Source organism: Coffea arabica, chromosome 4e (genome assembly GCF_036785885.1).
Source record: "Coffea arabica cultivar ET-39 chromosome 4e, Coffea Arabica ET-39 HiFi, whole genome shotgun sequence".
NCBI lineage: Eukaryota > Viridiplantae > Streptophyta > Magnoliopsida > Gentianales > Rubiaceae > Coffea > Coffea arabica.
The window spans coordinates 3,980,699-4,002,939 of NC_092317.1; the positions used below are offsets into that span (position 1 = coordinate 3,980,699).

At 36.9% G+C, this 22,241-nt stretch overlaps 4 protein-coding genes across 13 annotated transcripts; 2 read left to right on the forward strand and 2 right to left on the reverse strand.

The window, feature by feature from the left end:
• Positions 1-1,700: 1,700 nt before the first annotated feature.
• On the forward strand, positions 1,701-4,000 carry LOC113742603 (aspartyl protease family protein At5g10770-like). The gene is made up of 2 exons (XM_027270477.2): positions 1,701-2,002; positions 2,499-4,000. Exons 1-2 carry the CDS (start codon positions 1,840-1,842, stop codon positions 3,764-3,766), a joined length of 1,431 nt encoding a protein of 476 aa, XP_027126278.1. The 5' UTR covers positions 1,701-1,839; the 3' UTR covers positions 3,767-4,000.
• A 1,792-nt stretch (positions 4,001-5,792) lies between these two features.
• On the reverse strand, positions 5,793-8,759 carry LOC113738757 (uncharacterized). Of its 5 annotated transcripts, none has more exons than XM_027266022.2 (6): positions 8,526-8,755; positions 8,065-8,107; positions 7,829-7,984; positions 7,284-7,334; positions 7,136-7,187; positions 5,793-6,241 (listed from the first exon to the last, which is right to left on the reverse strand). In XM_027266022.2, the coding sequence occupies exons 3-6, from the start codon at positions 7,967-7,969 to the stop codon at positions 6,018-6,020; spliced, it is 468 nt and encodes a 155-aa protein (XP_027121823.1). In that variant the 5' UTR covers positions 7,970-7,984; positions 8,065-8,107; positions 8,526-8,755; the 3' UTR covers positions 5,793-6,017. The 5 variants fall into 5 exon arrangements, with proteins under 5 accessions (XP_027121823.1, XP_027121822.1, XP_027121821.1 ...); XM_027266021.2 differs by having other exon boundaries at positions 8,500-8,755; XM_027266020.2 differs by lacking the exon at positions 8,065-8,107 and having other exon boundaries at positions 8,500-8,754.
• A 2,582-nt stretch (positions 8,760-11,341) lies between these two features.
• On the forward strand, positions 11,342-15,923 carry LOC113738510 (AP2-like ethylene-responsive transcription factor At1g16060). The gene is made up of 8 exons (XM_027265749.2): positions 11,342-11,937; positions 12,073-12,155; positions 12,312-12,320; positions 12,585-12,673; positions 12,812-12,885; positions 13,016-13,066; positions 13,944-14,020; positions 14,987-15,923. Exons 1-8 carry the CDS (start codon positions 11,738-11,740, stop codon positions 15,562-15,564), a joined length of 1,161 nt encoding a protein of 386 aa, XP_027121550.2. The 5' UTR covers positions 11,342-11,737; the 3' UTR covers positions 15,565-15,923.
• Positions 15,924-17,745: 1,822 nt separating this feature from the next.
• Positions 17,746-21,005, reverse strand: LOC113738508 (tubby-like protein 8). 6 transcript variants are annotated; one of them, XM_027265743.2, is made up of 9 exons: positions 20,343-21,005; positions 20,138-20,252; positions 19,400-19,576; positions 19,225-19,277; positions 19,033-19,129; positions 18,810-18,899; positions 18,631-18,723; positions 18,384-18,530; positions 17,746-18,275 (listed from the first exon to the last, which is right to left on the reverse strand). In XM_027265743.2, exons 1-9 carry the CDS (start codon positions 20,837-20,839, stop codon positions 18,225-18,227), a joined length of 1,320 nt encoding a protein of 439 aa, XP_027121544.1. In that variant the 5' UTR covers positions 20,840-21,005; the 3' UTR covers positions 17,746-18,224. The 6 variants fall into 6 exon arrangements, with proteins under 6 accessions (XP_027121544.1, XP_027121545.1, XP_027121547.1 ...); XM_027265744.2 differs by having other exon boundaries at positions 18,816-18,899; positions 20,343-21,004; XM_027265746.2 differs by having other exon boundaries at positions 18,384-18,448; positions 20,343-21,004.
• Between the last annotated feature and the right edge of the window lie 1,236 nt (positions 21,006-22,241).

The window sequence follows — 22,241 nt, forward strand, 5'->3', positions numbered from 1 at the left end:
ATACAATTGCTCTATTCACTCTCATGGCAATGACACCTTCAAAACTTTCCATGCTGCCCCCCAAATATTGCTCTACGGGTTCTTTAACATATACACCCCCATGATAGATTTTCAAAGTAAAAAATTCAACCTCTTGTCCTGCATTTTTTTAAACCACAAAAAAGACTTAATTAATAACAACATCCTGGTATGTTATAACCACATCTGGGACCACATCAGAAAATTCAACCGCAAAAGTCAGATCTGGGACCACATCAGAACATTCAAGTGTGCTGTTGTTTTCCTACTACTTTGTCTCGCTTTTTAAAACATGAAAATAACAGCACACTACATTTTAGAACTACAGGGACCACATCACCATTAAAAAAATTCAGTTTTAAATATGGCATATTTCACCATCCCCAGATCTGCCTATGACCCACGCAGAAGACATTTTTAAAAAAACACGTCAACCCCACAATGTACCATATTCCACTAATTAATCGCCCACATGCTTAACACTGTCATTAAACAGAGAAGAAAATGTTCAACTACTTCAGCCCCACATACAACGACAAAGTACAAACACATTAGCTTTAACATTCTGATGAAAAGGTTAAACTAACATGCAGCAGCTCAAACATCAATGAAAAGATTAAACTAACATGCAGTTGCTCAAACATCAAACAAGCATAGCAGAAAATGGAGAAGCTAAGTAAGATCTGGTTAAAGCTTACTGGATAGTGTTGCTGCAACTGCTTCCTTTTCACCATCCTTGTCGCCATCGACACCTTCCATCATCGAAGACACGGATCTGCTCATCTTTTGTTGGCAATCACATTTTCTTACATTTTGATCAGAATGCCTAATTCCTATGAGCTCTGAAGAAGTCGATTTGCAGGGGTTTCTTTTGCTAATCGTGACAGAGCTGCCATTCTAGTCAAGGTGTTTAGACAATTATACCTGTCATTCCAATTATACCCCTGGCCCGCCGTGAAAAATACATAAAATGTGGTGGCGCCGCCCAAAAAGTCCTACATTGGACTTGATAAAATTGTTTGAGGACTAAATTGGTGAAAAAAAACCGTGAAGGACTAAATTGGTTTAAGTGAAAAAGTTTAGGGACCAAATTGGCGATTTGCCCAAAAAGTAAAACATTTTTTTTGGAAACATTATTGTATTTGCCTGGATCTTAGAAAGGTCCAGGATAGAGATAGGGCCTCAGAATACTACTGTTGTTTTCCTTAGTTACAAACTTACACAAGAAAAGACACTAACAAAGCTGGAGTTTTGCTGAGTGACCATAGGCAAGGATTGAGGTGGCCTACTTTGTAATAGTAGAAGAGGATAAGCACCATATGCATCTCTCCCTTTCTCTCGCAATCTAAGCTTAACATCTTTCCCTTTCTCCATTCTATTGTTTGTTTGTAAGCTGCGACAGTTGAATCCGTGAAGGAATGAGTCCTTATCCATGGAAGCCTCAACGAACCAATAAAAATCTTTGCAAAACAAATTTTAGAAAAATGCTCAAACAGTAGCTCGTGAAAATTGAAGTCCCATTCCAACCCCATAAAATAAACACAGAAGAGAAGACTTGCTTTGTTTTTCTTTTCCTACGCTTATGCACGTGAATTCCCAATAATTTCTCATGCAAAAGTGGGTCCTAAAGCCAGCCTCGTATCTTTTGTTCTTAAGCCAAATTCCAACTCTCAAGAATCTCTCCACTTCTCCTCTTCTCGTCCCTCCTCTCTGTCTCATCAGTCCTTCGTGCCTCCTTCCCACGTCCTTTGATCTGTTAAATATTTCTAATTGTTTTGTTTCTCCTTCAACAACTGCACCGGGATATTGGCAGAAATCTAGATGGCTTCTTGCTCATCGTTGGTGCTTGTAGCTGTTATTCTACTTCTTAGCACTAATACTCGTGGAGTTTTCAGTAGCTACGGAGAGAAGGAAGTCCTTTCTCTGAAAAAGCTTCAATGGTCACAGAGAAGTAGCAAAACAAGTTTTTTATCGCAAAAATCAAGTGAGTATGTGAAATGATGAATGCTAATAGATTCTTTAATTGTGAATTGTAACTTCGTAGCTTTATGAACTCCTTTGGGATCCGTTTTCATGCACTGTAGTTTCTTGAAAAGCCATAAGATTCTTTCTCTGTCTCTTCAGTCTGAAGAGACTGGACTGGACCGCAGCAGTAGTACTAGTAAAGTAGTGGAATTCAGCTGTAAAGAGCAAAGAAAAAGCTTAGTTCTCGATTGTGGTACAGTTTTAGGCTATGTTAACTGTTTGAAGTTGGCTAGAATTGCTTCATTGCCCCCAGAACTGAGATTTATTTGCAAATTGTCTAAATTATGGACGCCAACAGAAAGGAAAGCCCCGTACGTACATTCTTTCTCCTTGTTTAGAATGGAAAATTCATTTCTTTATATAGAACTTATACTGCAAGCTCAAGGTTCCTTTCAAGTATAAATTTTCTTCATACGAAAATGTCTGTAGAATAAATAATACCTTTGCTTTTGCAGGAACGGAGAATGGTGCAACTATTTTGGAAATGAGGCACAGAGATTGCTTCTCTGGAATCATATCTGACTGGAATCAGAGGCTCCAAAATTGGCTACAGGCCGATAGAATTCGAGTCAAGTCAATACAAGCTCAAATTAAAATCTTGGCTTCCGGCAAAACTGAAGCCCACTCCCAAACTCGGATTCCCATTGCTTCTGGTGTAAATCTGCATACCCTAAACTATATCGTGCCTGTGACAGTAGGTGGCAGAAATATGACAGTAATTGTTGATACAGGCAGTGATCTGACATGGGTTCAATGCCAACCTTGCAAATTATGTTATAATCAACCCGAACCTATATTTGACCCCTCATTATCATCTTCATACCATTCAATTCCTTGCAAGTCATCAGCCTGTCAGTCTTTGCAATTTGCCACAGGCAATTCAGGACTCTGCGGAGGTGATGCAGGAACATGCAAGTATGATGTGAGCTATGGTGATGGATCTTATACTCGAGGCGTTCTGGGCAGCGACCGCCTAATACTTGGAACCATCCCTGTTGAGAACTTTGTATTTGGCTGTGGAAGAAACAACAGAGGCCTCTTTGGGGCTGCTTCAGGTCTAATGGGGCTGGGAAGGAGCGATCTTTCCCTGATTTCTCAAACTTCTGATGTATTTGGAGGTGTTTTCTCCTACTGTTTACCTACAACTGATGTTGGTTCTTCTGGTTCGCTAATATTAGGTGGTGATGCTTCAGTTTACAAGAATTCTACACCGTTTTCGTATACTAGAATGGTTCCAAATCCACAGCTGGTGACATTCTACTTTCTCAATCTCACTGGAATTACTGTTGGCGGGGTTGCTACACAAGCTCCAAGTTTTGGTAAAGCTGGGATTCTTATTGATTCAGGGACAGTTATTACGAGGTTGCCTCCATCAATTTATGAGGCTGTGAAGACCGAATTCTTGAAACAATTTTCAGGGTACCCTACAGCACCAAGCTTTTCAATCTTGGACACTTGCTTTAATCTTTCTTCATATGATGAAGTAGATGTTCCCACGGTTAAAATGCAGTTTGAGGGTGATGCTGAGCTCACTGTGGATGTCACTGGAATTGTTTACATTGCAAAGAGCGATGCATCTCAGGTTTGCTTAGCTCTTGCAAGCCTGACTTTTGAAGATGAGATTGGTATTATTGGCAATTATCAGCAAAAGAATACAAGAGTCATATATGACACTAAAGAGTCTAAATTGGGATTTGCTAAAGAATCTTGCAGTTTCTATTAGATTAGATGGCCTAGAGGCTGCTGGTGGGGAGAGCCAAACAGCTAGTTGGCTGCTATGAAGGAGATTAGCCATTTCTGTTTCAGTCATGTATGATATCCATGATTCCTAATTATTGGGAATGGTATAGGTAGTGTAATTGTATGAAAAGCCACTTGTATTTGCTGAGCGTCCAAGTGTAATATATGACACTATGAAATGTAGCTAGGGTTCTGGAGGCAAAAAGCTTCAAGTGCATATCGGTTTTCTCGACCGAGACTATCCATAGCGGAGACTTCTCGACCGAGTTCTCGGTGACTTGGCCGAGTTTTCGGCGAGTCAAGTATCTCGAAATCATTTCGTCCCGATATCATATCGGAGGGGTCTATTCCGATAATGGCTCGGCCGAGTCGTCTTGGTCTCGATCAAGACTTTGAACCATGCTTACACCTATGCAATTATTATATGGAAATGCGATTTTTACTACCCGTCTATCTCTTTGCTGGAAGGACAAAATGACTACAAGTATATGAAAGTAATGCTAATTAGACTTTGAGCATAGGAATTTCCAAAGTTTATATCTGGATCACCGGAGTGTGCTGGTAAATGTGCAAACATCCAAAATCTGCAGTATCTTCCACAAATTCCAAATCTAGCAAACTTAGACCACAAATCCGAGAGCAGGAATATAAGAATAGTGTACGAATTAAGGCAGACATCGGTGCAAACAATGCCAGCGGGATTTGGATTGTTTTTTGGCTATTCAGAGGTCTCAACAAGAATGCCGCCAAATAATCTTGGAAAAACCAACACTTTTGCAGTGCTAAAATAAATGAAATGGGAATATAAAAAGTATTATATCAGAGATTCTTAACACGAATGACCACACACAAAGCTCATCTTTGGAAATGCCTCGTAGACAGAGCATATGATTTCTCGTTCATGAAATGGAGCAACAAACAATACATATTAGAAGTTGAAGGCACAATCACTTGCCAAATTTCTACCTGATCTTGATACCCTCCAGCCAGAATTTGAGGATGGTTAAATCCTGGCAAGACTGCCAAATTATCTTTATCAGCAGTCAATTAAGCAAGTTTCCTTCACTGAATCACTTTTGTATCAATGGCTTCCAGCCAAACTGCTTAAATAATGAGATAGCTGAAAACTTGAACCAGCAGAAAGTCAAGGACGTTATACACTACTGTTATCATATGAGTAGCATTTCTTCTGTCCTACTTCCCAAAATATTTCAGCAAACTTTGATGTGAAGATATCAAAAAGATTTGGATCTTGCCCATATGATATGATCTCTTGTCCGGCAGAAGCCGTTGGGGCTGAGAGCGTTCGCGGATAATCAATTGCCTTGGGCAGGTCCAAAGCAAATAAAATGCAGGGATGAATAAAGGAACAGATAGATACAAGTTCATTCAGCAAAAAACAAGTTTAATTAATTTGGATCGCAGCTTTTGAAGCCTACGCAGCCAACATTCCGTTAATGCAATTCCAACAAATTACAAAGAGCAATTTATTTACCCTTGAAGGAAATTTGCTCATTTACTAAACACGAGTGTCGGTTCAAGCATACTGCTAATTCTGGTGGATGCAAGATGGAATTATTATTATTATTTTTTAAATATTTTTAGTAGATGTGTACTGAGAAGGGTAGAAATTACATCATATAAATATTTCTGATAGATCAAGTCAAAACCAGAGCAATTAACATAATTGCCAGTGTTGTTTTCACCTCCAAGTGGTTTGCATTAACTAATTGACCCATTAGCCAAAATACGATGTATTGTCACTCCTGGTCCGAAATAGTAACGTTAAATAAGTTATTTAATGTATTTATGAATCACAACTACAAGTAAGTATACATGCGTCCACACATCCATGTGCTACACATACTACCTGTCGCTATTACTAGGTTGTTAAGAATTATACACTTCCTTATCATCTAAAATAAAGATCCAAGGAGAGGCAGGAAATTCCTGCATAAGCACACTCAATTTTTTTTTTTTTTTTTTTAAAGTATGGTCCATGCAATTGATTAAACACCAACGGAAACTAACTCTTTTTAAGTTTCCCCATATACAGTTTATCGCTTTTGAGGACGAAGGTATGGTTAACCGACTGTGTATCCCCATATACAGTTAAACAAATCAACCGAAGAATTATGCCGGCTACAGTCCAGAAGTAACACGCACGCGCCGATCTACGCTACCTAGCAAGAAATCACCTACTGCTAAAATATACTACCACAAACTGCAAAACATCAGACTTTGAGGTTTGAATTCTCGTTATTGACAATATTCGTCTGCTTGGCTGTAGAATCTCCAATGTCTGCTTCTTGCGACAATCTAAACTTTAGAATCTTGTGAAGTTGTGTTATTGGCTTGACTTGCTTAGTGGGGGCACGCTTGTTGTCTACTATACATCTTCCGGTGAAAAGGTTGGCTTCAGATGGGCCTGTTTCTTGATGGAGCTCAGGAGCAGCATCTACAAACATAACTCAGTTTTAGTATACTATAGGAAGAGGTGTTCAATACATGTATTCTTCCTAAGATTTTTGCTAAGAATGATACAAATTTAAGATGCTGGATAAATAATCAACTGTGTAACACGAAGAAATTCAACATTTCAAAGTCCAAAATGTGTCCAAACTTGCTCGTAAAGTTTCATCTACTCGTTCAGTGGTAACAGGGCAGATATTCTTCTTATTCCTCGTTCTCTGCCCCAGTACTTACATGAAGTCCAGAATGACAAATGTAAAGCAAGCGAAAAATAGGAAATTTTAGAACCCATAGCCAGCTGATTCTTTAGAGTGGGGCAATTTGGCCATCATTTCATCTACAACTTTTAATCCAGTCCCCAAAGAACTAACCTGAAAGCAACTCAAGGATCACCAAAAATTCCATTTCAAGTACTAGAGCAGTCATTGTAAGTTACATTGAAATGAAGGGCACAATATTCGTTGCAAGAAATGAAGGGTCTTGACCATGGTGGAAGATTGGTTATTGACCTGTATGCCAACCACTTAGACAACTACAAGCAAGAATCATCAGAAGACAAAAATCCTAAAAAATTTTGGTTGGAATTCCGTTGTGCCATTCAAAGCATAAAATCTCACTCAGCCATCATTTAAGATACAGTAATAGGACTTCAGCAAACTTACATCAGAGCTAATTAAAGTTGCAAAGTGCGTCAAATTTGAAGTGAAGGAGGAGAGTAAGCTAAAGCATTTGACTGATGAGTTTAAAGGTAAATAAGGGATAATCGAAATTCATTGGTCTAATGAAGAGGTATGGAGCCTTCTCTGCACTTCTATGTCCAAACACACTTTTTTCAAATTAAAATAAAAAAGGACAAAGAACAGGGAGGATTACATCTTACCACATTCGCTAAAAACAAGGCACGTCCCAATTGTTTCTTCATATTCACCTATCTGAGAAATAAAAGAGTAGTGTGACGTGAATACATCAAATACAATGTAGTTTTCACCACCCAAACCAAACAAATTCCAGAAAAGCTTAACACTCACCAGTCTAAATTTCTCGTCGATGATCAAAGTTGGATTTAGTGTGTCTAAACCCTGCATAAATTATCAACCAAAGGTTAGACATCACATAGCAAAAGCCGGAACTGTAAATCATTTAAAAAATTCCAAACTGCACCTAAAAAAAAAGCAATTTAGATATTGAAACAATTTTGAGCATTCAGAATTTCAATCAGACTAAATAACAAAACCAGAAAACACCGTATCCACCTCTCCAGGAGCAGAAAGAATAAACATGAACCAAAAAGATAAACAGACTGCAAAAGTTATAAACATTGGATAAACCAGCTTTACAATATATCTTCCAAAATTCCAAACTTTTTGCTTCTAAACATGGTAGCTTAAACAAGAACAGAATAGATGACGGACTTCGCATTTACCACAACAGAAGCAGAAAAAGAACCATATTTATAATCAATCAAGCAATTTTACAGCACACACACACACAAAGAAAATGACAACATGAAATTTAACAATATACTAATAAGAATAAAAATTAGAGTTTGAGAGCGAGGTTGAAGAAATATTACAGAGAGAACATAGGGAGCATTGGGAGGAATGTGAACAAGGTCCGTCACAGCATCCAGATTTATCAATACGTACTCTTCTTCCTCCACCTCTTCCTCCCTTTTATCATCCTGGTGCCATCTTATATTGTTGTCTTCCATCATTAATTTGATTTTTAGCTGGAAATAGCATCAATTATTTCAGAGTATTACTCTAATCGCATAATAGTTATAATAAATGAACATAATATAAAACTCACGTTGATGAAGCTGCCAAAACCAAAACCCCAGGACCCAAAACCCCTATTAGCATCGAAAGATTCGACATTTAGTAAAGAAAATCAAATTTCCCAGAAAAAACACTTGCTTAGCTTGGAAGGTTTTGTGAAACCTTGATAAAGAGCAGGGAAAGTAGAGATTCGAAATTACTCATACCCTTTTCGGCTCCAGGAGACTGAAAAGGGAAAATAATTCCTCAGGAATGAGTTTTCTATGTTTGGCAAATATGCAAACTACTAAGGAAAGAAAGTAAGTGAAATTGCTAAGGGAAGTGTTCGCATAATTTGCCTAGAATAAGAGATAATCAGCTTCCACACAAAAACGTGCGGAAACGGTGGAGAAAGAAGCCTAGATGGATCAACACGCATATCTTCAAGTAAAATGATAGAATCGGATCAGTTGTTAAGGAAAGTTACCCTCTCTTTTCTTTTCTGCAACTCACCGGACAGAGGAAGGAAGAGAGAAAAGGAGAGAGTCGCGTGATTGGATGACTACTGCCCGGAATTGTCGCCGTCTCCGACTCTGGCGCCGCGTGGAATTGGGTAGAATAGTGGCTGCGATGGACGTTGGTGGGGATGGGGCTTTTTGGGCCGAGAAACGATGGAGAAGAAAGCAGTTTCAAAAATTTTACTTTAGCCCCAAATCTTTTGTTCTATGTGCTCAACCCCCTCCAGAGTTTTATATCACTGGACTTTACTTTTTAATGTTACATGTTGGCCGGTCAATTTTTTGAGAAATAATTACATTAAATAACTTTTATTTTTTTGAGAATGAACATTAAATAACTTATAAATAGGTTTGACCAAGATTAATTCAAGTCAAATAATTGTTGCTTTATAACTTTGGTTTACCGTTTTTTTTTTTAACCTCCCATCCCTACTTGACCCTTCCCAGCCACATTCAATGGAAACCTGACCGCGATAGAATCTCTAATAGCTGTTGTTTTATAGTTTCGAATTTTTAACCTTCAATCCCTCTTTGGAACTTTCCTACCCACACTTGACAAAACCTAACAGCAACACAGAAACTCTAACAGTTTTTCCATAATCACTGGCTAGTGATTTGCAGTTTTAAAATAATTAGGTTGTGTTTGGATTGCATTTTCCGTTATCTTTTATGAAAAAATTACTGTAGCGATTTGATATATGTGAGGGAAAAAGGTGATAGGGAAATGTGATCACGGAAAACGACAATATTTTCCGACGGAAACAAGCAATCCAAACAAGGCCTTAGAATTGAAATCTCAAATTCTTGCTCATAATGGCTAGCTTATTTTCAATCTTTTTGACAATAAAAACAAAAAAATTGTTAAAATTCGTTTGAGGCTATTCAAGTTTTTCGTCGTCCTTCCTGTTAGGGTGCTCTTATGAAATTTTCATGATCCTCAAATCAGATGCTCCTCTATGGCGCTACATGTGAATCCCGCTAATATGGCAAAAGCCTTGTACGTGCTAATATGGCTCGTGCTTTTTGATTTGGATGCCATCAGTAATATTAACCGATGGATTAGTCTCCTCGCTACTTCACTCTCTTCTATCTTTATTGTCTCCGCTTACTTTTGTGTTTGGAGGGCGTACTGTTGTATTTGGAGGGGAGAAATGTGTATTATTATATACTAACAAAAGGAGCTAAATGATAAATAGTTTTGGTCCGCACGTAAAGTTATTAAAAATTACAATTCATGTCAAAACAATAATAATATTTTATAGATAAAATTATATAATAAAAAGCAAAAGGATTCAAAGGAGTGTACACTACGACAATAGGCTACATGTTCAAAATAGAGAGAGAAAAAGAAAAGAAAAGAAAAGATAAAATAGATATTCGTGTTTCATATATCAAAATTTATAATATAAAAGATAAAATAGAATTGATTCATTTAAAATAATAAATAAACAAACAAATTTGAGCCGTTCTTTTGGTTTTACTCTTTCAAACTAAACTTAGCTTTGCATTTTCAAAGTAAAAGCACCAAGTTTAAAGTGATGTCAAATTTTCAAAGGACAGTTTATAATTGAATCCGTGTTTAACTTCAAAATTGAAGAGGTCAACTTTAAAGTGAAAAAGAAAAATCTCATAACAATTCTTGCAATTTGGTTTACGTCTTCAAAATATAATACTTAACTGACCTTTCATAATATAAAAATTATATTAAACCAAAAAACTGATCACAATAGTTTCAAGTGTAGGCACCTGAAAATGCAAATAAAAATTTGATACTATTGTATAACATCCTTAACAACTACAAAAATTTTAAAAATACTTAGAATATAAAAATGACATGGTGGTGTTACATATTTACATATGAAGAAAATAATAAAAAATAAAAAAGAAGAAAAGAATAAGAATATACAAAACAATCAAAAAACTCTAGGATGTTCTTAGTCATTGGGTTTTAGGCTCTTCTTCAAGCCTATCAAGGTCAAATTTGGGTAAATATATACAAATTAAGTAGGTGTAGTTTAGGTTCAAATATTTTATATCTTTTCTTAAATTATATTGTTATTTCCTTTTTATTTTTGGTAAGACTCATTTTATTTTCACTTTATTTTTCATCAAAAATAAATATCTTAAATTAAAATTTTCATGTTTGAAGGGCCAGTAGAATTTATTTTTAATTTAATGATTTCAAAATCTAGGCTTTATTAATGGTACCATTATTTATTCGATTTGGTTAACAAGGCACTTGTTAAGAGCAGTTTTGAGTGTTTATTTTTTATTTTTTTAAAAAAAAGTATAATTAATTTGGAAGAGTGTCTAGATACATGGGGATAAGTAACCAATATCAAACATAAGCATATTATATTTTGGTAAGGTTGATAAAAATTGAAATTCACATTGCAAAATCATGGGCATTAAAATTCTGCTTTTAGGGACTAAACTAAACTAATTAAAGAACATGTTTAGAATGAATCCAAACAAAAGGTAGTAATAATAATAATAATATAAACAGCAATTCTCAATTCATTCATCTAATAGGAAATAGTAAGAGAGTTTGAAATTTGAATTCGAAATAATGATAAGATTAGTTGTATTATCCACTATTTTAAAGATTTATTGAATTTGATGTATTAAATTGGAGGCAGAAAAGGTGTATTGGTTTTAACTCAGCATGTAAATCTAGGCTAGAAAATTGCAACCTACATCAATTCTTAGGTTACCATATATTTCTCCTCTGTTCAATCAAAATTTAAAAACAGCTGAACCCCACCAGCAAGAAGAGGAGCTAAGCAATATAACGACCAACTCACTAGCAAAACAAGACAATTCAGAAGAAAACCAAGAAATGTACTCCCCACACCAAACCCGCTCATAGACGGCCGTATTAACTACTAACTATCCACCCTTTTTCCTCTGCCGGCTTTCTGGTTTTCTCCTCTGATTTGCCACCTCGCTCTCTTCCAAAAACAATCTTCTCTTGTCGCCATTTTTTCCTCCCTTTATAAACTCCATATCCCTCACATCTGATTGGAGGAGGACCAAGTCATTCTAAATAGTTTCGCATTATTTCATTACTAGCTATAGTTCATTGGTCCATTATTCCTTTTTTCTATCTTCCTCCTCCTTTATAGCCTTTAATCTCTACACTCATCAGAGTGATCTTTCCTCAATTTTTTTGTCCCTCGAGGTGAACTATCTAATCTTCCTTATTTCATGGCGAAATCTTCCAAGCAGAAAACAAGTTCCACTACCACCACCACCACCACCAGCATTGACGCCGATAATAATAATAGTAGCAATAGCAGTAACTCTACTAATCCCGTTGTCAAAACCACCAAAACTAAGCGAACCCGCAAGAGCGTGCCCAGAGATTCTCCACAGCAACGAAGTTCTGTTTATCGGGGTGTTACCAGGTACTGTAAATATATACAAGTGGTGATCATCTTTCCATAACCACGGCTTTATTGAAAATTTTCTTTTCTTTTTACCTTAATTTCTTTATCGAATAAAATTAAAGGGTTTCATTTTACCATCTATGCTTGCTGCAGACACCGGTGGACTGGCCGGTATGAAGCTCATTTGTGGGATAAGAACTGTTGGAATGAGTCGCAAAACAAAAAAGGAAGACAAGGTTTTCCTTTTTTCTTTTAATCACTATTAAGGATGCATGTTTTAACGCCTTGTTTTAATTAGTGGAGAGTGATTAACGTGGGGGTTTAATGTTTTCCTTTTTGTTGGGGTGTTTCTGTTGACCGGTGTTCACGGTGGACTGCAACAAAAAATGCAGTTTATCTTGGTAAGTAGGTTTCCATCTTTATCAGCATTGTCATAAATTCTTTAATTATCACTAAACCTCAATTCGAATTTTGAAAAGAAATATTACTCTATCGGTTTGAAAAGGTCCACTCTTCTTGTGCTGATATATGAAATAAGAAAAGAAAAAAAAAAAAAGAGTCACTTTAGTGTAGCTACGTGGATACAAGAAATATTGTACAAGTGGATGGATGCTCCATGAATCGGGCTTTTTTTTTCTTTCTTTTTTTTTTTTTTGGGCTGGCAGGAGCTTACGATGATGAAGAAGCGGCGGCACATGCATATGACTTGGCAGCATTGAAGTACTGGGGACAAGACACAATTCTCAATTTTCCTGTAATCTATAATTCATCTTGCAAATCTTTGTTTTTTTTTTTTTGCCCTTTTTGTTGAAGAAATTTATATTGTAAGATTTTAAAAGACTTGAATTTTTTTTGGTTAGATAATCATAGCGGTTTTGCTTAATGTATGTAGCTCTCGACGTATGAAAATGAGCTCAGCGAAATGGAGGGTCAGTCTAAAGAAGAGTACATTGGATCATTGAGAAGGTATGTGTACAAACGCAGTTGCCAATAGGATCACAAAATTTCCTTTAAATGTTAGAGCTCTTTTTTGATTTTCTTCCTGTATTCATGCAAAGTCGGATATCAACTTAATTTGAAGAATCTGTTTTGGCAGAAAAAGCAGCGGGTTTTCGAGGGGTGTCTCCAAATATAGAGGAGTGGCAAGGTAAAATTAGTTTGTTTGTTTCTCGAAGGGAGTAATAATATTAATTTTCGCATTTGATGAGCATGGTTCACTTACCATCAAGCAAAATAAATTAAAGGAGTCCCACCTGTGATAAGACGATTAAGACACATAAGTATGTTTCTCTCCTGAAATTAGTACCTACCTATCATTTACGGTCCCTTTTTTTTTGGAGTTTTGTTTAACTGATGCCCAACGTTAAAATTGACTTAACGTAGTACCGTGTAATTATTACCCTTTCTAGATACTTTTTTCAGTTATTTTTACTTACATTCCTTTGTATTTATTTTTTTTCTAATTAAGAGTATTATCTTTTCAAAAAATATGACACGTGAAATAAATCATAACCAGTATCCGTTGGCACCCGTTAGATGGACTTTTTTTTTATATATATATAATGTTCCAAAATCCAAATGTTTGTTGTTCATATCACAAAGCTTTCCACAGTGTGAGGTAGGGTTTATACATACACAGGAAATTGCTGTCCTCCGTCAATGGCAAGGCCCCTCCATCCAGTTCATTTTAAAAGCCAGCCGGTTCTGGTGAAGTAAACTTCTTACTATAACTTCTGGGCATCATCCAGCCACAAAGTAGTTAGGAAGACGAAAATTTATGACTTTGGACTAATTGATGCTGGACCAATGATAGAAAGTTGTCGAAGTAGTGCTTAGGTATCCATCACCTTTACTTGCCCAATTGACATGCATCATGCATGCCGAGTCTGATCGGTTCTCATCATTTTCATGCAATAGTACATCAATCAGTCCACAAATCTGGTAGAATTGAGATGGAACTTTTTGATCTCTTCTTTAAGTCTTTCACATTTTAGCATTAAATTCTGGCGGTGTTGATTGCGCAGACACCATCATAATGGGAGATGGGAGGCCCGAATAGGAAGAGTCTTTGGCAACAAGTACCTTTACCTTGGAACATATGGTAACTCTTTCCATCTTGCCCTTTATTTACTCTCTGTTGGCTGGTATATTTTTTGATGCCAAAAATGCTTATTGCCTCCTTCCACCAACCAAACAATAAATCTAACTAAAAAATTTCATGGTTTTTTGAGTGTTATTCTTCATTTCTTGGTTTAAGAGCTTAATTATGACTCTCGTCGTCCGTCGTCGTTGTTGTTGTTTTTTCTTCTTTTCCCCTTTCCCCTGACGTGATTCAATAAAAAATAAACCTGCTTTCTTAAAAATCGTTGTCAAGATTACCAAAAGTTGGTGACTAATGCGTCTGCAAGGCTCATTAATGGTTAGATAATCTACCATAGAATGAAATCAACATCTTGGTCGCCCACCTAATTATTAACCAACGGCTCCCAATTACTTGCTCGTGGCACAACATTTGGCACTTTCCAAATTCAATGAGCTAATTAATCTATTCAAACAGATTTCATAAACATGATATGACCCTTAAGATTATCTATTGATACGCTTAATTAATTGGATATTTTAGTAGAGAAAGCTCCTTGTACCTCGCTCCATATGTCACTAATTAAGATTTGCATTCTTAACACAAGTCATCATGCCAAGTGAAAGCAAACAATAATTATTGTGTTAGTTGTCAAGTTCTCACGTGGTATTATTAATAAATACCACAATTAATCTCGAGTGATTATGTTTTTTTAAAGATGAAATTTTTGAAGTACATGTACATGCATTGCGTAGTCAAGAACAGAATTAGTAGATGAAAGAGAGCATCAAATTAATATGGTTGGTAGTTGTACGTGGATCACCAAACTCTCAACTGCTAAGGCAAACATTTAAGGTTTAAACTTTTATGATAATGATGGAGTATTAATATAACTCTTTCAACCTTTTCCACCAAATATTATTTATGATATGCGGAATGAATTCTTGAATTTGTTATAGTTATGCCCATGCATGCATTGTCATGCAGCTACACAAGAAGAAGCAGCGACTGCATATGACATGGCAGCAATAGAGTACAGAGGACTTAACGCCGTTACTAACTTTGACCTTAGCCGTTACGTCAAGCGGCTAAGACCAAACCAAACTGGCAACGGTGTCAATAACGTTGCCAGCTCCGAACAATACCCTAACGTTGACCTCGAAGTTAATGTTAATCCAATCAAAGATGATGCTAGTGAAGAAGTGGATTTAAGCTTCATCCATCAGCAGCAACAACAACAAAGCTCTAGCTCGCCCGACACCTCCACCACCACCAGCTCCACCGCGCCACAGCCATGTCCAGCTGGCGGTGCCACCGCTTCGTCCGCATTAGGGCTTCTCCTGCAGTCATCCAAGTGCAAGGAAATGCTCGAGCGGACATCAGCTGTTGACAGCCCTTCGACGCCTCCTGAACAGCCAGAGCCGCCGCGGAGGAGCTTCCCTGATGATATTCAGACGTACTTTGCTTGTCAAGACTCGGGCAACTTTGCCGACGAACATGACAATATTTTTGGTGACTATAATCCATTTGCATCAACTATGTTCCCATGTGAGCTTGATGCATAGCAGAAGAGTCGACGCAAATATATAAACGGTGGCTTCTCAAGAATTAAATGTAGAATTATATATCGATTTTGTGAATACAAAGGTTGAAGACAGCGGCTGAGAAATGATAAGTAAGGCGACAAAAAAGAGTCTTAGGCTTCTAATTATTATTATCGAGTTTTTAGTTAACACGGTGCTTCCATGCTCTTCCCATCTGCAATATTGGAAGAGGAGAGTTTTTCTTTCCTTTTTTACTTTTGTCTGTTGGTTTGTTTGTTTTACTTTGGTTGTTAATGTAGATAGGTTGGGTATAGACATTCATTTATCAGTTGCATTGATAAAATTTTTGTAGCCAATTAAGGGCATTTATTCTTCTGTTAGTGTCACACTGTCTATTTTTTCTTAAACTTTTATGCTTTATATCCCCTGTCCGCTATCTAATCCAAATACTTTCATACATATATAAGCAGCATACTCATGAGGCTTGCGGCTTTATTTGGGTCCGGTTGCCAAATATTTGGGACTGGTTGGGGAATCAAGAGACTTCTTGATAGGTTCTTTGATACGAAATAAAAGTTTAAAATCAATCGTTTATGTAGAAGTAATTGTTAGACATTGGCACAATGTGGAAGTTGCTTCTTGTCTAAATCTATGCTCTTTTTCCTTGAGCATGCCTGCCAATAATACTCCGTGCTACAGACATTTCTCCTATTAAAGACAAAGGACTCCAAAAGCCTATTCTTGCTTTACAATTTGCTTTCCAGATGCGAATCAACTCCGAAGTTTCTCTCTTTTGGACTACTTGCCGGAATTTTCTAAGATACTTCTTTCATCTCCTTTTGCGATTCACCCGTAAAAACTGCAAAACATCTATGGTTAATTGCAATTGCCCTTAAACTATCAACTCTTTGAACTTTACTATCTTATATTATCTATTTGTATCATATAGTTTGCTCAAATAAGTTAAAAGTTTGAATTTAGATTACTGTTTTTGTATGAAAAATTTGTATACCCCAAAATTGCATTTGTTTACCGACAATCCCCTTGTTCACGTAGGGGTATCAAAGTGTTTTCACTCAAAAGTAGCTAAGAACATCCATTAGGGAGAATAACTTAAACACTTGTCTTCTTTTTTTAAGGGATTTTTAAAGTACTTTGAAGGATCAAGGAAGTCACCAAACAAATGTACCATGCCTGCATTTCTCAATGTCCGCCGATTAGGCAATTCTTCCCAAATAAACTGAATGCTTGAATCTTTCTGTTTCCTTGGACTTTCTTTATTGTCATTTGGTTGGAACTTCTTGTTCTCCGACCTAAAGAATTTAACATACTTTCTGATTGGTGCAATGAATATATGTCGATCGAAAAAACACAAACCAGATTCATCTTTATCTCTTCAATTCAGACCAGCTTCCAAATGTCAGCATGCATTTGCACAAAAGGCCAGCTCAGGGCCATTTATTGGCAGTTAGCGACTAAATTAACGGGCAATATCCGATTTTATGCGTAAAAATCCGCATCAGCTGGTCCCAAATCCAAAAAAAAAAAAAAAAAAAGAAACAAGTGGAAGATAAGCAACCAACTGGCAACCTTTTTGGAGTTCTACGCTATCCTGCTCCCCCGACTTAGTATAATGGGATATGTATTCTGGGATTATTTCTTGGGAATTCAATGTCACAGTCTTTGTTAATGTACTAACGATACCCATGTGGACAACGTCAAAGCATAGGTAAGGTCAAGTAGCGTGCTGCTTATAGCTTGAGACAGTAAGTTTGGGATCAATTTTGTTTAAATTTGCTTTGTCGGATGTTTGTCGTACTCTTGCTTCGTTTTATTTTCTTTTCCTCGTACTTAATTCAGGGCTACCCGAATTTGCTTAGAAGATTTGGACAGTGCATATATGATTAACTTTCTTTACAATTGATAAATTCCTGTGTGTGTAGATTACCTAAATCTAGAAAATTGTATGGCTATCCGTACTATAAAGTCGCTTTTTTTTGGTAGAATTGGCAAATTGGAGATCTTAAATTTATGCAGTAGCCTGTGTACACGAGATGCTTTCAAATTCCCACGTACAGGCTTTTTGATAGAATTGGTCCACTCGGAGGTCTTAAATTTATACAATAGCCTATCTCCTCTATCTACAGGAAATGCTTCAAAATTCCCACATAAAGATCACACAGAACAGTGCAAAAGAAAAGATTGGAGAAGAATCTGATACTTTCTCTTATCTCCATTTAATCATCTCTAGTCGCCTAGCATGTTACCAAAGTATGGTATTCACAAATCAGAAATCAGAATGTTACTTAGAGCCTCAACCTCAACTGTGGAGGCCCCCCAAATCAAGCTAAGAATTAGCTAATGACCGAAGAACTCGCTAAAAATTATCTTTCCCTCGCTTGTAAAGAACTAAAACCAAAAGAAAATCATAGTCAATGAAAGTTGCTGCTGCTTTTTGTGTGTCTAATACCCTGGTCTTGCTTCTTCTACCTATGTTACTGGCTTAGAGTTACATACATGCTAGCTTCAGGTCTTCAAAACGAACTTCTGCTTTGAATAGTATGCCTGGCACCTCTATCCCTTGTTGGCGGAGGAAGTCAGCCAATGAATCAGTGGCTTCATCTTTGGCTGTTGCATTGCCAACAGGATATTGTAGTTACATTGTGCAACAGGCCTTTGAATCAATAGAAGCTAAACTGATGCAGAAGGCCTGAAATCCAGTCATGGGATATCTGCAAGATAGATTACATTCCTTGAATTATGACATTGGTATAAAAAATTCATTTCTTGCTTGACTGTCGTGTGTTCCAAAATTGAATTAGTTTTCTCTACGCAGGTACCTGAAATCCATCACATAGTTGGACTTCCCCACCCTTCCAAGCTGGAGGATTGTCTGCCTTCCATTCTTCTAGTGACACAGAGAATCTTTTAGAAAATCGATCGACATCATTATGCAAAGTGTCGTCTATGTGAAACAGAACCTGGGGCTTTAAGAGCATATAATAGTTATGCTTGAGAAACTAATTCTATTCGTTTGATTTAATCTTGTAAGGTCCTTACGTCGATCTAATAAGCTATCAGGATTACCTCCAATGTCAGCTGGAAATTCTTTACTGAGCTCTGGATCCGAAGTCCTGTCCTTCCTCTGTCTCTATAATCTAATTCATACTTCTTTGAAATCTTTTTGCACAATAAAGCAGTAAATCAGCAGATTAATCGAGTAAAAGTGCAAAACATCTGTGAAGAATAAAACAGCCACCACATACATTTACCTTATTGTAGTGTGGAACCCTTGAGAACAGTTGATGTACTTTGTCCATTTTCTCCTTCCAATCCAGGGGTAGTCCATTGATATGCTGTAAAAAAGAGGTATAAGCATTTTTCCAATCTAAAAGGAGACTAACGTTTATAGCTCCATATGAGTAAAGAGTTAGTTGCTTCTGATTAAGTGAATGTGACAGAAGATATGAAAAAAATTGTCAAGCTAACCTGAGTCACGTTCTTTAGCTGCATTGATTGATGCTTTGGTATCCATGCCTTGATGCTTCTATGACTACCAGTCCAGGTAGTTATGGTAGGAGTAAACCTATTCACAAAGAGGGGAAATAATTGGCTTTAACAGTTTGCAAGATCACAGAAAAACACAGAAACATAAAGATAGGGAGGGATGATGTAGCTTACGTTACAACTGCAAGTAATTTGAACAGTTTGGTCAAGGGATTGAGTTGATTTCCCTGCAACAAATTGGCTATGTCCAATTAGAAGCTTGAAATTTGTGCTTGCTTTCGCTCTTGAGCAGAGCACCTTAGCCCTCTATGAGAGGCACTACAATTCATTTGGACTTTTCGTATCGTACCTGGCCCCATAAATGGTATTTTGAACCCATAAGATTTGCTGTCATATTGCCAATTAAACTGTCATCCTGACCACTTACTAATCCCTTAACACATGATGCCACCAAGAATTCTGATCTTCCATTTCGCCTTCTGTGATGAGCAACAGCAAGCTTTCTGTTTTGTCTGCCATGACCCTCCTGTGACGTGTTAAAGGCGAATCATAAATATGTTCAGTGCATCTACTGAGAAAGTTCTTGTAATTAGAGGTCAACAACATTACTGATAGGAATTTTCTTATAGCAGAGCATTGTAATCAAATTCATGCACACACGTCTATGTTTCTTGCTCCAATGAGGCGTTTCAGAAAGCAAATTGACCATTAACTATAATGGTTATGATTGGTCGAAAAACGTCAAAATATTATTATTTTTAAAAAGCATAGTGACTATAATGAGCAGCCAAATTTCAAACTCAATAAACAAGAAGGCCTAGACGCTTATAATCCAATAATCATAATGATATCATAATCCCTAAGCATATGAGCTGCCCCTCTGTGCATATATAAGAGAACTGCGGTAAAGTGCTGCAGCTAAAACTCCATTTATATCTATCAAGATTTGAACTTTGCACAGAAGCCTTACTATTTTGTGAGTTTTGCACAGATATCTATCAAGCCTTACTATTTATATCTATCAAGTTTTGCACAGATAGGCTAAAAACTCCGTGAAGCACCGCTTAAAGTTGCAAAAGAGACTTACATGAGTGTAAAGAGAGTAGAGGGTCCCTTTATCCAGTCCTTCTGGAGATGGTTCCTTCACTATGAGACAAGTACACCTTCCAATATCCACAGGTAAAGGCCTACATAACAATGACCTGAAAACATACCGCCAAAACATACATTATTAATTTGCTAAAAAATATGCAAGCAGCTTCTTACATGGGAAATCTACTTAAATGTCAGACCTATTAGGCAGAGTAGACCAGGAGGAAGCTGGTGCAGCCTCTGAATCAGAGTAATCCCAAATATTCCCAGAATTTGTAGTTCCAGAATCAACAGGTTCCAAAGTTCTGGTCCCAATTATCGAATCAGGTTCATGTTTCTTCATACATAGCTGAAGTGAAGACGGCTTCAAAGCCCTGTCTTTCGTATTCAAATTAGGACAATTAGGGACAAAATCCCCGGGGTCTAGCCGAATCCCTTTACAGAAGCCTGCATTTTCTTTATCATTCCAGCACCCAATTTGAGTCCTATTAGGAGTAAAATTCTCTTTGTCATCAGAAGGAACATTAGCAGGGTTGAGATTCCTTCGAATATGCACAGCAAGGGGAACAATGTTGTTGCCTGAATTCCCACCTTCGCTGGAGCTCCGGTTATGCCTGAGCTCACTGAGAGGATTAGCATATAAGGAATTATACGAAGACTGCCGAGGAAACACTGAGGTTTTCTTGAATTCAGACATTCTTTTTTCTGGTCTGAAAATGGAAGTAAAAGATAGATGGGGTGAAGTATCGAAGCCTATGCTGCTGCTGAAGTGGGGTGGTGGTTCATGTAGATTTTCTCATGGGATTGTCGGTTTTTGGTGCTTTTGAAGTGAAGTACTCGTTGGTAGACTGGATATGCCATCTGCCTTATCTAGTGTTTGATGCCATCGATGGAATCAACAAAAATCAACCGCAATTTGAATTTGAAAATTTTGTATTGGAAAATGTGTGAGTTGAGGATTTTTGGAGGAAAGTGTAACGGTAACTAGTTTTGTCTGGGACTTCTTGTAGGGCTTTGGTGGTCTGGTCGGTTGGACATGGGAGCCGTAATTCGTGAAGATTAATAAATACTCGGAGGCGGGAAGCAGATTTGAATAGAGGAATCAATAAAAGTAGGAATCTATTGCTATCATCATTAAAAGCCTTGTCCTGTTACGTACAAATCTGGTAAGTAATTATGACTCAAAAGAATACTAAGTAACTCAAAACCCGACATCCATCACCATGGTTGGCTGTCCCACATCTTCCAGTTTTGTTTCTTCAGGCTAATTGCAAAGCGCCCCCTGAATTACTTCCTGTTTGCCATGTAATCCCTGAGCTATCAACTCTACTGTCTTGTGCTAGCATCTTGTGGTGAAGCGTTAATCCATCATATTATCGAGTTATTAAGTGTGTTTGGATAGTAAATTATTTGAGATAATTTTATAAAGAAAACACTACTGTAACACTTTTTGGATGTGATGTATGTGAAATAAAAAAATGATTGAAAAATGTGTTGATGATGCAACCAAATCAATCAATATGTGTAAATAATGTATAATCCAAACAAACTCAATTATCATTTTACACTTCATCAAGTTCAAGTGCGAGTTTGCTAAAATGCAACTATCTAGCAGATGATTTAGCAAGTACATTAAAAATGATAGTAGTTGATTGGGGAATTTTAAGATTTAACATTTTTCTTCAGTATTTGAAAAAGATCTTAAGATGGGGAAACATTTCATTTGCACCAATTGAGTTTCTGTACACTTAAAAATTTAAAATACTCTCTTGTCACGTTCTTGGTATTCTAATCATTTTTTTTAAATTTTTGATTATGTAATCCTTGGAATCTGATTTAATTTTGCTAGGAACAAGATACTATCTACCATGTGTTTGAGCAACTACATATGAGTTAAATGCTTAACAATTCGTACTTTCTTTCTTTTTTTTTTATCGACACAGGGGTGTTCGGGTCAATTCTTACGGGGCCCGACTAATTCCCTGCTTTACAATTAGTACTTGAGCCCCTGGAATTATGTCTTTATGGACAATAAGCCATTTATAAAGTTTTCAAATTGCAATTTATTGATTGGCTAGATCCCTTCAAGTTCTAACTCA

Bases quoted from the DNA above. Each gene is read 5' to 3' on its own strand.
- LOC113738508 (XM_027265743.2), bottom strand. From the start codon at position 20,839: ATGTCTGAATTCAAGAAAACCTCAGTGTTTCCTCGGCAGTCTTCGTAT. The intron at 18,724-18,809 runs GTATGTGGTGGC...TTGTGCAAAAAG, and splicing joins CACACTACAATAAGGTAAAT to ATTTCAAAGAAGTATGAATT. The intron at 18,276-18,383 runs GTACCTGCGTAG...TCTATCTTGCAG, and splicing joins AACTATGTGATGGATTTCAG to ATATCCCATGACTGGATTTC.
- LOC113742603 (XM_027270477.2), top strand. From the start codon at position 1,840: ATGGCTTCTTGCTCATCGTTGGTGCTTGTAGCTGTTATTCTACTTCTT. The intron at 2,003-2,498 runs GTGAGTATGTGA...TTGCTTTTGCAG, and splicing joins TTTTTTATCGCAAAAATCAA to GAACGGAGAATGGTGCAACT.
- LOC113738757 (XM_027266022.2), bottom strand. From the start codon at position 7,969: ATGATGGAAGACAACAATATAAGATGGCACCAGGATGATAAAAGGGAG. The intron at 7,188-7,283 runs GTGAGTGTTAAG...TTTATTTCTCAG, and splicing joins TCGACGAGAAATTTAGACTG to ATAGGTGAATATGAAGAAAC. The intron at 6,242-7,135 runs GTAAGATGTAAT...TTATGTTTGTAG, and splicing joins CCTTGTTTTTAGCGAATGTG to ATGCTGCTCCTGAGCTCCAT.
- LOC113738510 (XM_027265749.2), top strand. From the start codon at position 11,738: ATGGCGAAATCTTCCAAGCAGAAAACAAGTTCCACTACCACCACCACC. The intron at 13,067-13,943 runs GTAAAATTAGTT...TTGATTGCGCAG, and splicing joins AAATATAGAGGAGTGGCAAG to ACACCATCATAATGGGAGAT. The intron at 14,021-14,986 runs GTAACTCTTTCC...ATTGTCATGCAG, and splicing joins CCTTTACCTTGGAACATATG to CTACACAAGAAGAAGCAGCG.